This window comes from Scardinius erythrophthalmus (genome assembly GCF_964197995.2).
Source record: "Scardinius erythrophthalmus genome assembly, chromosome: 20".
Taxonomy (NCBI): Eukaryota; Metazoa; Chordata; class Actinopteri; order Cypriniformes; family Leuciscidae; genus Scardinius; species Scardinius erythrophthalmus.
Window position 1 is genome coordinate 33958870 of NC_138240.1, and position 17201 is coordinate 33976070.

The 17201-nt window shown below is 38.7% G+C and overlaps 1 protein-coding gene across 2 annotated transcripts in view; it reads right to left on the reverse strand.

Annotated features, from left to right (window-relative positions):
* Positions 1-17201, reverse strand: part of cabin1 (calcineurin binding protein 1) — a 140381-nt gene that overhangs the window by 116629 nt on the left and 6551 nt on the right. For both annotated transcript variants that reach the window (XM_081349817.1, XM_081349816.1), the window contains exons 7-18: positions 17047-17176; positions 16803-16952; positions 15159-15571; positions 12964-13135; positions 10533-10669; positions 10224-10441; positions 6287-6359; positions 5231-5415; positions 4892-5023; positions 4018-4215; positions 2498-2740; positions 633-786 (exon numbers count right to left, since the gene is read on the reverse strand). In XM_081349817.1, the coding sequence (XP_081205943.1) occupies positions 633-786; positions 2498-2740; positions 4018-4215; positions 4892-5023; positions 5231-5415; positions 6287-6359; positions 10224-10441; positions 10533-10669; positions 12964-13135; positions 15159-15571; positions 16803-16952; positions 17047-17176 (2205 nt within the window). The remainder of the gene's footprint in view (positions 1-632; positions 787-2497; positions 2741-4017; positions 4216-4891; positions 5024-5230; positions 5416-6286; positions 6360-10223; positions 10442-10532; positions 10670-12963; positions 13136-15158; positions 15572-16802; positions 16953-17046; positions 17177-17201) is intronic.

A 17201-nucleotide genomic window follows, 5' to 3' on the forward strand; every position in this document is an offset into this window, starting at 1 on the left:
ATCATACTTGTGCTTTTAGTACAAAGGGTTCATGAACTGTATCTGTTTCAGTTTGGGTATGTCATTTCTTGGGATTTTTCAAAAGTGGGGTTGCAGCTTAACAGGTTAAACAACAAGAGACAAAGAGAAAATCACTCACTGCTCCTGACTCAATGACTTTTATAACTTTAATTAGGATTAATATATATATAATTTATACAGTGAAGACTATGCAGTGTCATTTTACATTTAATTACTTAATTCAATTTCTGCACCTGAACACTAAAAAATATAAATTTGTACGAAAAACCTAAAAAAAACTCATTTTTATCTTTGTTCAGGTGTATTTATTTGTGCTATTGGTAATTTATTTATTTTGATTTAACTACTGACTGTTCACTTGTCTTCAACAGTGTTTGCTGTGGTAACAAAATTAGAATTGAGGTTTGTAAAATTTCACTAGTATCTAAAATGTTGGTGTCATAACCTTACTTACTTGAATACAAGGTGAAAAACAGAACTATTTTATAGATTTGTTTTGTGAAAATATTGTCAGGGCAAATACAAATTTGAACCACTGGCCCGACCAGACCAATAGAAGACATCTTTAGTGTCGAGCCCTGGTTAATGTCGTTATCTTTCTTTCTTCATACCATCGTCATCCTCGTCTGTGATGTGCTGTCGCAGCATGCAGTCGAACGCTGCCTCCTCCTGTTTGATGAGGTGGTACAGCAGAATCCATGGCAACAGTGATGAGAAATGAGCCTCTTTGGGGTCATCAGGTAAGACCATGCTGTTGGCTATCAACTAGAGAAGGAGCACACACACACACGCACACAGTAGTTAAAACCTGAGAAACATGATCATGATCATGCAACGCTCCCATTAAAGGGTTAGTTCACCCAAAAATGAAAGTTAGCCCATGAAGTTATCCTAGGTGAAGTCATCCTAACTCATCCTGAAGTCATCCTAGGTGTATATGACATTCTTCTTTCAGACAAATACAATCAGAGTTATATTAAAAAATGTCCTGGCTCTTCCAAGCTTTATAATGGGAGTAAAAAGTGGAAGTTTCCACTGTCGGGCCAAAAGTGGGCGTGCTAGTGCGTGCCAGGGCCAGTCGCGTATCCACTGTCACTTCCGGGGCTTGATCGGGCCTTGTCAGGGCTTCCTCTGGGCCAACGGCAAGGGTTTCTGGCCAGCTCGGGCTAGAGGAGTGGTTCCGAACAGAGGCAGAGTTTACCTGAGTCTGGAGACGGCAGCGCCGGATGATTCTGTCAGCTAACATCAGCAGACTGCAGAATGCCTTCTGTTTGTTATCCGATGTGGCTTCTGATCACCGTATAAGGTAGAAATATTTATACGCGATGCAAAAGACTATGCACGCAAACAATTACCATAGTAAACTAAACATGGTAAATATGAACGCTTGAAGAAATCAGACAAATCATAAAGGCTATCACAATCATGTTTTTATTTTATCTGTCAGTAGCCTATGCCTCGTCTCTTTATACCGGACTATCATAAAATAAAGCAACCTTTTTTTCGGGAGCTTCCTCTGTTTCTCTGACTGAATATATCTGTAGCCTACTGGGAGTCGAGGGAGTGTTAAAGCTCCTGGTGGCATATTTGTAGAAATGATCATTCTTTTTAAATGTGATGTAAATATGTCCTGTAACTACCAAATAAACAGAAACAGACGTGACTGAATAAGTAAGTGTGTCCTCTTTCTTTTGTGAAATAGACCTAACGGTAAATCATTTTATTTCTGTGTGACTAATGTGAAATTTTGACAAAAATGAATTCATTATGATCAATGTATAATTTTTTATTGTAAATCTGTGGTAAAAATTTGATGCTTGGGTTTTAAATATTCAAGTAAACAACAAAAATGCCAGCAAACGGTCGCTTTTATCATGTTTGTTTTGCGATCTCTTGTTTCCACTGATTTCTTTCTGATTAGTTTTCTGATAAAACTTCCATTTGTTGGTAAAATGATGGGTTAGTGTGACGTTGTTCCGTTACAGGCGTGTTTTAGTGAAGCGCTGCGGAGCTTCTGGCCCGGCTAATGGTATATTTTTAAAAATCTGAGATAAAAGTGTCCCATATCGCTCTGCGGGGGTTAATAAAGGCCTTCTGGAGTGAAGCGATGCGTTCGTGTAAGAAAAATATCCATATTTAAAACTTAATCGACTAAAATAACTAGCTTCCGGCAGGCGGGCGTACGCAAGTCGACTTACGCCAAAAGAGTAATATCACTCCAGAAGGCCTTTATTAACCCCTGCAGAGCCGTTTGGGACACTTTTATCACGGATGGATGCGCTTTGATTGATTTCCAAAAATATATACCCATTGACTCCCATTATAAAGCGTGGAAGAGACAGGACATTTTCTATTATAACTCTGATTGTATTCGTCTGAAAGAAGAATGTCATGTACACCTAGGATGACTTCAGGGTGAGTAAATCATGGGCTAACTTTCATTTTTGGGTGAACTATCTCTTTAATCCACACAGACCTGTATGAGGTTGTTGGCGAGGCGAGGCAGGTTTGTGGAGCGCGGTGTGAGACAGAGAAGCTCAGGCTTGTCAGCGATGCAGATTTCAATGCCCTTCAGCAGGGCCGTGATGGTTGAAACCCATTCCTCCTTGGCAGAGGGGCTGCTGGGTAATGAAGAGTTCAAGTGCTGCATGGCCTCGTTGAGAGACACTTCAGTTGTCTCAAAGCAGGAGCTGAAGTCTTTCAGTCGCAGCAGGGAACTCTGGGGGGGGAAAACAAAGATGGATGTGGAGTCAACAGGTTAAGTGTCTGAAAACACCACACTTTTGCTGAATTGAGGGTTTAGGAAATGTTCGGTCAAGCTTGTCACATTTAAGACAAATGGGATATCGCACACTTTGAGTAAAGCTAGTCATTATTCCAATAATAACTAGCTTTTAGCATGCTGGCTCTATCATTTTGAGATCTGATATGAATCCAACTGATCCACAGATAACACGGCTGCCTTTATGAGACAATCCAGTAACACTTATACTTGTATATTGCAGAATAAAGGTATTCATAAAGCCTAATTATATGCATTATGTGTTATTCACTACCGTTCAAAAGTTTTGTAAGGTTTGATTTTGAAAGACTTCTTGAATGCTCACCAAGGCTGCATTTATTTGATCAAAAATATAGTAAAAATAGAAATACTGTGAAATATTATTAAAATTTAAAATATCCGTTTTCTATGTGAAGTGTAATTTACTCCTGTGATCAAAGCTGGATTTTCAGCATCATTACTACAGTCTTCAATGTCACATGATCCTTCAGAAATCATTCTAATATGATGATTTCACGCTCAAGAAGTTTGGAGAAAAAAAACTTTTTCTTTTTTTACCAAGAGGAAATTTTGGAATCTAGAAATCTCTTTTTATCACTGCATAAATCCAAAAATACCGTCGGCAGTCTGCAGCCAAAAGAAGTTTAGGACTGAAATGTTCTGTGGAGATTTCTGACTAATTTTGAAGATATGTATTGTAATATTAAAATACTGAAATTAAAAGTGTAAAAATAAACACTTTGGATGTTTTCTTTACACTAGTCTGAAAAAGACTAAATAGCACTAAACCTCCAAATAGACTTGTGCATGAAAAAACTGTTTTTGTAACTTTCTTTAAAGAGAATAACACTTCATAATACATAAAATAACACTTCACTAACAGTATATCGCTGGCCACATATTTCAAACTTCTTTTTAGCCCTAAGCGATGCAGTAAAATGGCTTTGCCATGAGCATATAGGGTCCTTAAGAGTTCGACCAATCACAACAGACTGGGCCATCTGACCAAACAGAGCAGAGCATGCTCTCAGAAAGGAAGGGTTTAGAGAGACTGAATCATTTATCGAACTGTTTCAGGAACTATGAGAATAGTGGTGCTGAAATGTGTTTTTGACCTTGGATGAATGTACACCTGTTGTCGGAGACTCCAAAACAGCATTAGGAGCCTTTAAAACAGCATATTAGTGTCAGTTTAAGGAGAATGTGTGATGTACCTGCAGCAGCAGCAGCTGTGCTGGTCTCTCGGGAGCAGAGCTGATGTAATCCAGGGGTTTGAGTCGTGCCGAGCCCTGGCCGAAGCTCAGCGTGGGCTGCAGTAAACGCACCACAGACTGATAGTCTCCCGCGTCAAACAGTCTCTGGATCTCCTCTAGAGACTGACATCGCTCTAGAGACTTCAACTTCTTCTCAATCTAAACAGAGCAATGAGGAGAAAACATTTGATATGATTCTATACTTAATTGGGTCATAACATGCAAAACTGGACCAATGCAGGCATACTCTAGCATTCACAGCACAATAAAGTATTCCAGTTCACCCAGACTATTTTATTGGAAACTAAGCTGCAAAAACTATATCCATAACGGTATCAGCCGATATATGTTCATTTTTAATGTTATCGTTATCGGCCCGATAAGAAAATTTGGCCCGTATATTAAAGCCGCTAAATAATGGATTATTTCCTTAAGCTGAGACACTTCACTGTTCGCCATGATGGTTTTGATTGCTTCAAATATGACTGAAATGAAATCACTTTAAAAACATTCGAATCATTCCAAATTGTGACATTATAAATGTCTTTACTGTCACTTTAAATCAATTTAATGGATTCTTTCAGAATAAAAGCAATTTATTGTGAAGGTTGGATTTTTTGGGGGGGGGCTTGTATTGAATTTTAAACCAATTTTAAAGTTTTGTTTCTGATTTTTTTCTTGCATGTTAATGTTACATCTGCATATACATTTATTTCTACTCCATTGGCTGATGGATACATATTTGAACAGCACTTGGACACTTCAAGAGTGGCTCTTCTATGACTTCTCAGAAGTGACAGTGTCTTGAAGCGGATTTGTTTAGTTTGTCCTGTACCTCCTCTAGAGAGATGGCACTGTCCATGCTGAGGTTGGGCAGGAGGATGGTGATCTTGTCCGTCTCACTCGTCTGACACTTCAGCAGACCGACACACATGTCGTAACACTCCAGCGCCTCCTCCATGTCACCCTAAAACAGCACATCAACATGTATGTATTCATGTATACAGTGCAAAAAATACTATCACACACATTTATAAAATTGTAACCTGGACTTTCAGTCAGCTCTACTCGAGATAATCAAATGTGTCTTACTGGCATACAACACCTTTGTGAAGAATCATATAAGTTATGTAATAGAAAAATATGTGAGTCTCTAATAACTGCGCTCTCTTGCCTGAAAGGAGAGGTGTCGTGCTTTAAGCCAGTGAACTCTGACGGCAAAAGAGAGCCAGTCGTCTCCAAACAGATCTCTCTGAGACGAGGCCATGGTCAGGAGAAATAGATCCGACTGAAAGCACGTCTCTGAATCCACGTCCCCACCATCCCTTCCGGAAGCAGACATGGTCTTCCTATGAGACACTGTAGTCATACAAGCACAAGACATTTGTGTGATTACTTTTCATGGTTTGTGAAGTGATATCTGCATATGAGTTCCTGATGTCAGGGGCGGACTTAACCAATAAGTGAGGTAAGCAGCCGCTTAGGGCCCAGGGAATTAGCGGGCCCCCGACAAATACCAAGAAGCCTATATAAATCATATATTCTATCATATAGTGTATGGCCTGTCTATAACCATTAATATTTTAATGTTATTATCACATCTGCTTGAATGTAAAAATCCAATTTTACATTGAGACCCTGGATCACAAAACCAGTCACATGTCGCACGGGTATATTTGTGGCAATAGCCAACAATACATTGTATGGGTCAAAATTATTGATTTTTCTTTTATGCCAAAAATCTTTAGGATATTAAGTAGAGATCATGTTCCGTGAAGATATTTAGTAAATTTCCTACCGTAAATATATAAAACATTTATTTTTGTGAGTGAATGCAGCACAATCGCCAACATAAATGCACAACTTTAAAGGAGATTTTCTCAATGTTTAAATTTTTTTGCTCCCTCAGATTCCAGATTTTCAAATAGTTGTGTCTCTATAATGTGTCCAAATATTGTCATATCCTAACAAACCATACATCAATGAAAAGCTTATTTATGCAACTTTCAGGTGATGAAAGCTTTCAGATGATGACATCTGAAAACAAAAAATTGACCCATGTGACTGGTTTTGTAGTCCAGGGTCACATATAGAAAAAAAAAAAAAAAAAGAGTATTTTGAGTTCACAGTTTGACACTTAGGGCCCAATCCCTGGAACAGCTTAGGCCCTCAAATAACTAAGTCCGCCCCTGCCTGATGTCAAACGTCTGACTGATTGCGATGTTCTTACTGTTCTTGCCCTTCATCATAGACTTCTGTTCCAACTGCAGCTCCAGACAGCAGAGACTCATCAGCATCATTTCCTGTTAGACAAGAGGCAGTGTAAGATGTTGATGTACTGTACATTAAACAACACAGTGTTCAGACCAATGAAACATTTATGAACAATTAAATGAACACTATGTAAACTAGAAATACTCAACCACAACTGTATATTTAAGAGTTATACAATAACTGGAATTCATTTACATTGGGATAAACTGAAATTCTTCTAGTAAATAAAACAAGCTAAGTTTAGTTGTTAAGGACGTCAATTAGTGTTGTCAAAAATAATCGATATGTATCGATACTGAAAGATCTGAAAGTGTTCCAAAACTCCTTTTCTGCAGCATTGATACACTGACACCAGCTGCGCTTTCTCGCTCTCTCCTCTCTCTGACGGCAGAGTGACACACACCCGCCTCGCCTCCTCTCACTCACTTGTCTTGTAATTTTACTCATTCCCGCAGGTTTCACACCCACAGCCTCTCAAACAGCTTGCGAGAACCAAATTGACTTGGCTTACTGTGCTTAAATGGTCAAATACATAAAAATGATGTCAAAAGGCCCATCTTGCAGAGTATTCAGGTAAATACAGTCAGTTTTGGAACGTTAATAGTTGAGAGAAAGCTCATGTTGTGTAACAGTATATTGGATCCGTGCGTTAGCTCTTAAAGTGACAGCAGCCTAATAAACCTGCTGCCATCTGTCATGTTAATCAAAGAACAAAAAGACAGAGAAAAATCGCCTGCTGATCTTGACTGAATAACTTTTGTAACTTTAATAGTAAGCATTAATCTGCATTTAATTTTTTCAATAAAAAAACACTGGATAGTCTTCACATTTAATTACTTTAATTTCTGTAGTAATTCTTACCTGAGTACTACTGTTAGAAACACCTGAAAAACTTAAAATTGTTTTTTTTTCACTTGTCTCTTTATTCTATTATATCTATTTGTGCCATCTTTTGCAATTTGTTTATTTGTTCTTATTTTATCACTGACTGTTTACTTTTGTACTGTTATTGTCTTTTTTATGTAAATTTAGTTGAAATTATCTGTATTGGTGGTATATGGCAGTTTTCCCTGTGGTAAAACTTTTTTCTTTTTCAAGGTATCGTATCAAAGTTGGAGATTCCAGTATCGTGACAACACTAGAAAGATTTTCTGAGTAGTGATGTGAAAGTTTAAGATCATTTCATGCAATTAAGAGCCTTCAAAAAATAATCAGGTCCATCTACTATAATTTAATTAAATATAAGCAATATGCAGTACAGTTTTTTTTTTTTTTTTGAGAAATACTATTTACTATTCAGCAAGGATGCATTAAATTGAGAAAAAGTAAAAGTAAAGACTTTTACTTTGTTACATAAGATTTCTATTTCAAATAAATTGTATTGAACTATTCATCAAAGAATCCTGAAAAAATGTATCACGGTTTCCATAAAAATATGAAGCAGCACAACTGTTTTCAACATTGATAATAATAATAGATGTTTCTTGAGCATCAAATCATCATATTAGAACGTGAGAGGATCATGTGACACTGAAGACTGGAGTAATGATGCTGAAAATTCAGCTTTGATCACAGGAATAAATAATTATTATATTTTTCTCTTTTTTAACCATTATTTTAAATGATCCTGTTAGCTCAAGAAAATAATCGTTAAACTGTTTTAATTATTCAGTTTACGTTTCATTATTATTTTCTGGTCATGTATGTTCATTTACACAACAGAGTGTTTGTGACCTAGTTTTTGCCAAAAGCATACTCATTAAGTTATCGGTCTCCTGTTTTTCAGACGCTCCACTGGGAGAGATCCAGCAGGTTCAGCTGGCATGATGAATGCAGTTTTGTTGTCAGGCAGGTGCAAGAAGAATGCGTGACAAATGATCTTCCACTGAGGAAAAAATCCTTTGATTGAACACGTGTAGCTATGAGCTGACGAGTAAACATGCTTCGAATAAATCATTCTTCCGCTCCTACAACAGTTTTCTTTCAGTCAGTCTACTGGAATAAAATCTTTTTTAGGGCTGAATGAAAACACACACACACACAAAATCCATACAGGATTTCATACAGTTGATTAATGACGAACATGATGTAGGGCAACAACTCACAGTGTGATGGAGCATATTTAATGCAGTTACAATGTCCCTAAAACTCAAGTGTTTGTGTCTCATATTTTCTGTTTTTCTCTCCAGAATAGCACAAGTGCGATACTGATTTTATACAACAGTTCAATATAAGAAGTTAATATTGTGTTATTTTAGACACAATAGTAGTTTTGCTAACAAAAATATGAAGAGCAACACACAGCGGTTTTTCTATTCTGAATCCACGTTTTGAACGAATTCATAAAGAGAGCCGTTTACTTCACTCCTGAAAGAATCAGACGTTTGAACGAATCGAATGAATTAATTGACATTTAGCACTACCTACTGACAATTTTAGTTAGTTTAGTTTCATATTTCCAAAAAAATTAAAGGTATAGTTCACCCAAAATTATTTCTTTCTGAAGCTACTTTTTGCAATGTCTATTTGATACTTTACATAATAATGACATTAAATGATCTTTTGGGGGTCATTTCTCAGCCAAATTTGATGTGTAATATGCAATATGCAAAATATCGCTTGACAGCCTTAATATATATTTAAATATATGTGTGTGTGTGTGTGTGTGTGTGTGTGTGTGTGTGTGTGTTCTTGTATATATTGTTTCGACACAAATGTGTATAATGACATGGGTATTACAATGTAAATATGGTTTATTAGAAAACGTCCTTTGTCCTCATAAACCAAATGGCTTCAAAAACATGGGTAGGTTTAGGGGTCGGGTTAGTGTAAGGGGATAGAAGATACAGTTTGTACAGTTTAAAAACCATTACACCGTGAACCATGTGTTCAAGTGTGTGTGTGTGTGTGTGTGTGCGTGCGTGCGTGCGTGCGTGCGTGCGTGCGTGCGTGCGTGCGTGCGTGCGTGCGTGCGTGCGTGCGTGTGTGCACATTTTCTCTGAAATGCCATAGAAGAATTATAATTTCAATCAAAAACACTGTTTGCAAATGTAAAATACAGTAAAATCCTTTTCAAATGTTCCCCCACATGGTTTTTACAATTTTACAATTAAGAATATTTAATCATTTTTATTTGTACATGCCTAATATAGAAATAAATACTGACTAAACAGTATTTATCTACATTTTTATTTAAGAAAAAATTGAAATATTTAAAATTTCCATTCAATTCACTGTAACAGTGATTAAAACGGTTCAAATGTATTAAACTTCCCAATTTTCAGCAATTTTATTTCTGAGATGCTACAATATCTCACCACTCACAAACTATCACACACACAAAATGTACACACTTGAAAGGGGTTGTCTGATTTACATGCTAAATAACCACCATTTATTATTGTTCACTTTTTAACTAATCGCATCCAAAATAAAAGTTTGTGTTTACATAATATGTGCGTGTACTATGTATAATTATTTTGTATATATACACGCATAGCATGTACAGTATATATTTAAGAAATATTTGCATGTATATACTGTATATATATTTATACATAATTTATATTATATATGAATATAAATATTTTATATATATAAATAACACATTTTTCTTAAATATATACATGCATATGTGTTTATTTCTATATACAAAATGACTATAAGCAGTATAGTACACAGTATAGTACATAATATACACACTAACTTATATTTTGGATGCGATTAATCGTTGCCCAGCACTACTTTTTACATGTTATTTTGAATATGAAAGCAAAAAAGTGACTCTCTTGTGTGAAACCCTGTGAAATAGTCAAGTGTAACCCTGACTATCTTTCCAAGTTGAACTGGCATGAAGCAGTAAATGCAGCAAATGCTCCGCCTGGTGGTCTCACCTTTATGTGCTGGTTGCTGGAGTCTCGGAGCAGTGGGTTGGGCAGCCCAGAGCTGTGTTTCCTCCAGCAGATGAAGAGATCCAGCACCACTCCAGCGAGACCCGCCGGCCACTCCTCCAGAAACATCTGCCCTACCGCCTTCAGGAACCGCATCATCAGCTCCAGGACGCCGCCGTTCTGCATGTTCGCCAGCAGGAACGCATGCACATCCTTGCGCTCTGAGGAACCACGAAGAACAGAGAGAAAATGCAGAAACGGATGCAGAAAGAAATAAAACAACGAATCAAACGAAAACCTCAGTTTCTGCACCTGACTCCATCGAGACGATATATTCGGAGGAGTTGGACCCGGAGCCGCGGTTCAACTGGGAATCATGTTTGACGTTAGAATGAGAGTCCATGTTACTGAGACTCTCCTCATCTTCATCATCTTCAAACTTTTTCAGCCTGAAAATAAAGAAGCTTGAGTAAAAGCGACATAAAGGAAGACCTTTTGAGTATGTTTTTGACCTGGCATTTTGGATGGAGCTAAGCATCATATTTAAAGTGCCTCTATTATGCTTTTTCAGATATGACCTTTCATGCAGTGTGTAATATAGGAATGTAAAAGGTCTGCAAATGATAATTGGAGTTATTTTCTCCAAAAAGAAAAAGATTCTGAACCGCCTGAAACGAGTCGTCAGTAATTCCAGTCTCACTTCCTGCATGAACATATGTAGGATTGTAATCAGGGTTCTAAATTAACTTTTTTGATCACCAGCCAATGTGGCTGGTAACTTTCTAAAGTTACCAGCCAATCAGAATATCCACTAGCCAAATTTTTTTTTTTTTTTTTGTAGGCTATACATGTGGCAATCCTGACAATACATGACGACATTATTGTGATCAAACACTAGCCATTCACGACCCGTCAGCCATTTGGCATTACATTTTCTTTTCTTAGTTTCTCTGTCGATACCCTCCTCATCCCCTGCCTCGTTCCTCTTCTCGCCCCCAGAAGTCTGTCCCAACCACTGCCGCATTTCTTTTAATATTAACCTACTTTACTAGCCCGTTTGTCTTATTTCTTGTGTTTTCTGTGTCCGTTCGTTTCCATGGTTTCTCGCAAACTTTAGGCTAAAGAAAACTCAGAAAAAAGTTTCTGTAATTAACAGAAGAAAGACAATATAAGTTGCACTGTAGTTTCCACAAGTGTAATGGCTGCCGACATTAACAGACGATTTTGCAAAAAAAATAAAATAAAAAAAATAAAATAAAAAATGTTCCGTCCCGCCCCTCCATGTTCGGCGATCAGGTTTCGTTCTCTCGCAGCTAGTAACTTCACGAGCGTGTCTTTTCCGCTCCGTGTGTGCGCTGTTCTCTTCCGTGTGTGAGAGAGAGAGAGAGTGAGTGAGTGAGTGAGTGAGTGAGTGTGTGTGTGTGTGTGTGTGTGTGTCGGCGCGCTGCGTTCTCTGCTCAATGTTCTGCTCTGTCGTTAACGGGCCAAATGCTCGAATCATGTACCGCTCGGCGATCACGCACTGGAAAATAGTGAAATTTAGAGGTGGATAAACGCAATTTACACACTTAGGAGGTGGGTAAATGCTATTTCCGAATTTTGGGAGGTGCGTAAACGGCGTTTACGTGAGTTTAGCCTCCACTACATCCCTGCATGTAATCAAGGGCGTAGATTTGGTTTGAACATTGGGGGGGTTGAAGTTTGGGTTCTGCATTTTTTTCATGTGATCATGGTATACATATTGAGGGGGTTGTAATGCATAGATTTAAATATTGGGGGGGTTATCTCCCCCCTAACCCCCCCACAAATTACGCCCCTGCATGTAATGCCTCATGCATCACCGGCCAAACTGGCTAGTAAGTTTTTATTAACACCCGCCAAAATGAATTTTAACCCGCATTTGGCGGGTTGGCGGGTGTTAATTTAGAACCCTGATTGTAATACATTTGCATAATGCCAGTCTGTGGTGTTCATTGGCTGCTTGTGAACAGCGTTTACTTAGACCCTCAAACACTGTAGTTGTAACTGAGACTGGAAGAGTTTGGTTCGTGTTGTCGACGAAAAAAAAATTCTGTGCTGCAAAAAAAACCCAACAAGGATGAGATTCGCGCTGGAATTGATACAGTAAAACCGACGCCATCGTTGCGGTTCGTATCACTGTGTATCATTTGTTTAGAAAAATCCGCTGCTAAAACTCATAGGTAATGGGCGTTTGGTTTATGAAACACGCTGTTAGTGTTCGACCAATCCCAACAGACTTGACCATCTGACCAATCAGAGCAGAGCAACTCTCGGAAAGGAGGGGTTTAGAGAGACTGAATCTTTTATAACTGTTTCAGACACTGTGAGAAAAGAGCTGATGCTGCAACGTATATTATGAGATAATTTAAGTTTTTTTTTAACCTTGGATGCATGTAAACCTACTGTAGGAGACTCCAAAACTAAATCAACTGAACCTTTAAATTAGCATAATAGGGGCACTTTAAAACAATGACACTGACAAATAATCAGAAGGTGTCTCACTTTAGCTGTATTGACACAGCAGGCAATTAAAGCACATGTATATTTGATATCTAATATACAATTATGTGGAGCACGGCTTTGGTCTAATGAGCTTTCACTGTGGGAGGATTCACTCAATGTGACAAAACAAAAATAGAAAGCACATGTCTGACAAAATGTCTCCTAGAGCACTGCCTGATACGGTCACAGCAGGAACAACAATTATTAGTAAAATAAACACCTGGAAGGGAGGAATTTGAGCAGAAGCTCTTGGAAGTCAATCTTCTCTTCTTTCTTGCATTTGGTGTTGCGGACACGTGCAGAGCGTCTCTTGGCCGTCTCGATGTTGTCCTCGACCACACGTTTTCTCTTGGTGCCTTTTTTCGCTTTATCACTCAAGGCAGCGTCCAGAGCTGTGGGGTCAACATCATCGGTGTCAGCGTTACTTTTGAAAAATATTTGTGATAGGAATCTTCACATCGTTAATCTCAGTTCTGTATCTCACATTACATACAGTCAAACCAAAATGTATTCAGACACCTTCAACATTTCTCACATTATCACAGTTTATTTATTCGCTATAGTTTAGAAAATGGTAATAAAATATGAGAAGAACTCCCAGTTGATATTTCACTGGTTTTGTCCGTCTTTCTGTTCGAATGTCTCACAGATGAGTCATGTTGAATATCTGTCAGCTGTTAATTTTAAATACACAGTTAGATAATACCAATTTAGGTCAACCAATAACCAAGTAATGCTTCATTTTGTTCAGTCTGTGTGTAAAAAGGTCACATTAGCAATTAAAGAAAAAACACTTCAGCAAAACATGGTCAGGTCAAAGTGTCTGAGTCATTTTTGGTCCCAAATTTTTACTGTTAATCACTGTATGAAGAATTATTGGGTATAATATGTCTCAGTTTACTTTTGCTCTCCTCTCTTACATAAATGAACAATAGTGTCCTGCACCCACTAGTAAAAAAATATCACAAATGATATCTGGTTTTTGGTTTGACTATATCAGGGTTTGAAATTAACTTTTTCACTCACCGGCCAATTTGGCTACTAAGTTTTTAAGTTACCGGCCGGCCATTCAGAACTTCTACTAACCCCAAAAAAATGAACCAGATTAACTGTCACAGCTTATACAACATGTATATTATAAAATTTGGATTTCATAAATTAATTTCTCATTCAAATTAAATCCGTCATCCAGCCATCTCCTCCCTTCCTCTTTCATCCTCATCACCAAAAATGTGTTTTAGTACAAAGAACGTTAAAAAGAAATGTAGGATGTTGGAACATAACAATGTCTTTTCTGTTAACCAGATGCTTTTTAATCTTCATTATTGCTTCAATGCACATGAACAAGCGCCACGCTGTAGTGAAGTGCATGTTGCCGTAAGCCAGATATGAGCAGATTCTGTTCAATACGCTGTATTTAATATATCATGGTGACTCACGAGTTGAGTATTTGCGCTAAATCTGGGTTTACACGAACTTCCCCAGCAAAGTGAGTAAACATAATAAGCAACACACCAAATTGGCTCGTGATTTGACAGCGTTACCCGCCACAGTTGCTGTTTACCCGCATTTGTTGCGTTGGCGGGTGTTAATTTCAAGACTGTATATGGCTACGTTCACACTGCAGGGCTTAATGCTCAATTCCGATTTTTTGAAAAAATTCGATTTTTTTGCAAGGCCGTTCACATTTCCAATTAAATGCGACCTTTTGTGATCTCCTGTGTGAACGTGAAATGACCCAGAAGTGACCCGCATGCGCAGAAGTGTACTCAACGGTCAACGACGTCACTTGTTGTTTGCGGAAGTAGCTAAACTTTAACCAGAGCCCGTCTCTGCTTTAACTAACTGTGATTCTCTCACTCACACACACACACACACACACACACACACACACACACACACACACACGAGCGCACGCAGCGACCGTTACACAAGAGCCAGACAGCAGCCGCTGACCTAACTAATATCAGATTCAGCACAAATACGTTAACATAACGTATATATAATGGCCGTGGGCTTTTTTTAAATTTTTTTTTTATTAACGGGCTCGTCGAGGTCGACCCGTTCGGCAGATTTACCTCAGCTCGACGAATATGCAGTCCGTTTTCAAACCGACGACTACTTCAATGCAGAATTATGACGTTTTTCGCGTATCAATGATGTGCGGGTCGGATACATGCGACCTGGCCGTTCAGACTGAAGTCGCATTTCAAAAGATCGGATATGTATCGGATTTGGGACCACATACCCAAGTGGCCTGGGTCGCATTTGAAAAGATCGGATCTGTGTCGTTCAGACTGTCATGAAAAGATCAGATACAGGTCGCATAGGGGCAAAAAAATCGGAATTGGGTCGTTTCAGCCTGCAGTGTGAACGTAGCCTTAGTTCATGCCTCATGTATGCATTCATACTAACCCGCAGAAGTAACCGTGGTGAGAGCAGCATCCTCCGCTCCATTGGCAACAGTAGTGGTGACTGTGGTTGTGCTGACCTCTATAATGCTCTGGCTCTGTGGTACTCCTGAAGGAGCGATGGGCTCGGCCTGCGGTGGGACAAACAGTTCGGTGGACGGGGGTTGACTGGAGATTGGGCTGCTGGGAACAGGAGGGGGGGCAGGGGGGGCTTGAGGTACAATGACGATCATGGGAGGCTGAGGAGGGTCTGGGGCAATAGGGGCGGGCACTGGTGTGCTGGTAGGCATTTGCAGGAGGCACTCCGGGTCACGGTACATTGACAAATCAATTCGGCGGCCAAAGTCAGGCCGTGGGACCAGGCAAGCGTTCTGGTGTTTGTACATGGCCAAGAAACTCTCCCCCACACTCTTCCACCTATATGGATAACAATACATCACACAGAGAAATAATAATTAAGAACGTCAGCCGGCCTTCTGACTTAAATAAAGAAAAGAATACATATTTTTAATTAAGGCATAAAATAAAACAACTGAAGAATGCATTTTGAGCTGTAACTAGTGGTGGGCGATACAAATTACCATTCAAAAGTTTGGAGTCAGTACTTTTTTTTTTTTTTTTTTTAAGAGATTAAGCAGCACAACTGTTTTCATCATTCATTCTAACCATTCAGCATTTTCACTGGCCACAATTTTGACATCGATACCATGGGAAAAACTGTCATATAGATATTTTTAATATTATCTCATAATTTAGCAGCAGGAATATTAGGCTCCTGTCACTTTAAGACCTGATGCACGGATCCATTATACTGTTACACATGCGTTATCTTTCTAAACTGTTTAAAACATAACTGACTTTACGAGTTTACGTGAATACTCACCATGATCTGCATTTTGTCATTATTTTGTGTGTATTTGACTGTTTAAGCGCAATAATTCAAAAAATAACTCAGTGTAGTGCTGAGAAGCAGGTTTATGTGCACGCACTTTGGGTGTTCGAGCACAAAATCTGCTGGAATGAGTAATATACGCACAACTCAACACTGAAATTCAAGCCCTGTAACACCAATATTCATCCGGAGCAAATTAATCGAGTGAGTGAGGGAAGGTGTGTGTGTCATTCGCTGTCAGAGAGTTGAGAGAGAGAGAGAGTAGCCGGTATCGTGTGTCTGTTCTGCGGTCAATGAGTATTAGAAGCGACTCAGATATTTCAGTATCAATATGTATCAAAAAAATCTATATTTTTGACAGCACTACAATGCACATAATTTATTATTTCAGATGCCTTTATAAAATACTACAATTGAAAAATGTATATATTACATATGCAATTCAACCCGCCATTGTGGCTAGTAGGAGTGACTGCGTTACACGCCACTGCTGAAACACACACACATTTGGCGATTTGACGGGTCACGTCAAGCCCTGAAAACATCAATATGTTCTCATAGGGAGGAACACAATGAAAAAGTCCATAGACATAAATAAATTACATAAATGGTATTAAATGTTATTTTAATGCTTGGCTAGTTTTATTGTGTATTATGATAGAAAAGTGATTCAATTAACCCATGATATTTCTTTAAAAAAAAATCTAAGATGAATCCCAAACGTAAGTCTGTGGATTAATCGTGGCATGGACTCACGTGAAGTATTTGATGGGCTGAACCAGTTGCAGGTCAGCCACCGGGTGCCGTGTGAATTTAGCCTGTCTCTGTCGTCTCAGTTCCAGCGCTTCCTCCACAATGCTGTGAGCTTCATCCTCATCTACATCCACATACTGCACTGACACATCACTGGAGCCAAAACACACACACATACAAACTCAAACAAGCTTATTCTTCAACGGGACAAATGTTGGATGCCACATAATTAGTGAAAGGTGCATACAGTTTGGAGAACATCTTCATAGAGTCTCGTCTGAGGCAGGGCTGCTCTTCAAAGATCTTCTCTTTGAGCACTCGGCCCTTACTGTAGCCTGTGTCCTTCTCCAGAGCCTTACAGATGTAGTACAAACAACCTGCGGGACAAACAGACAAGAACAT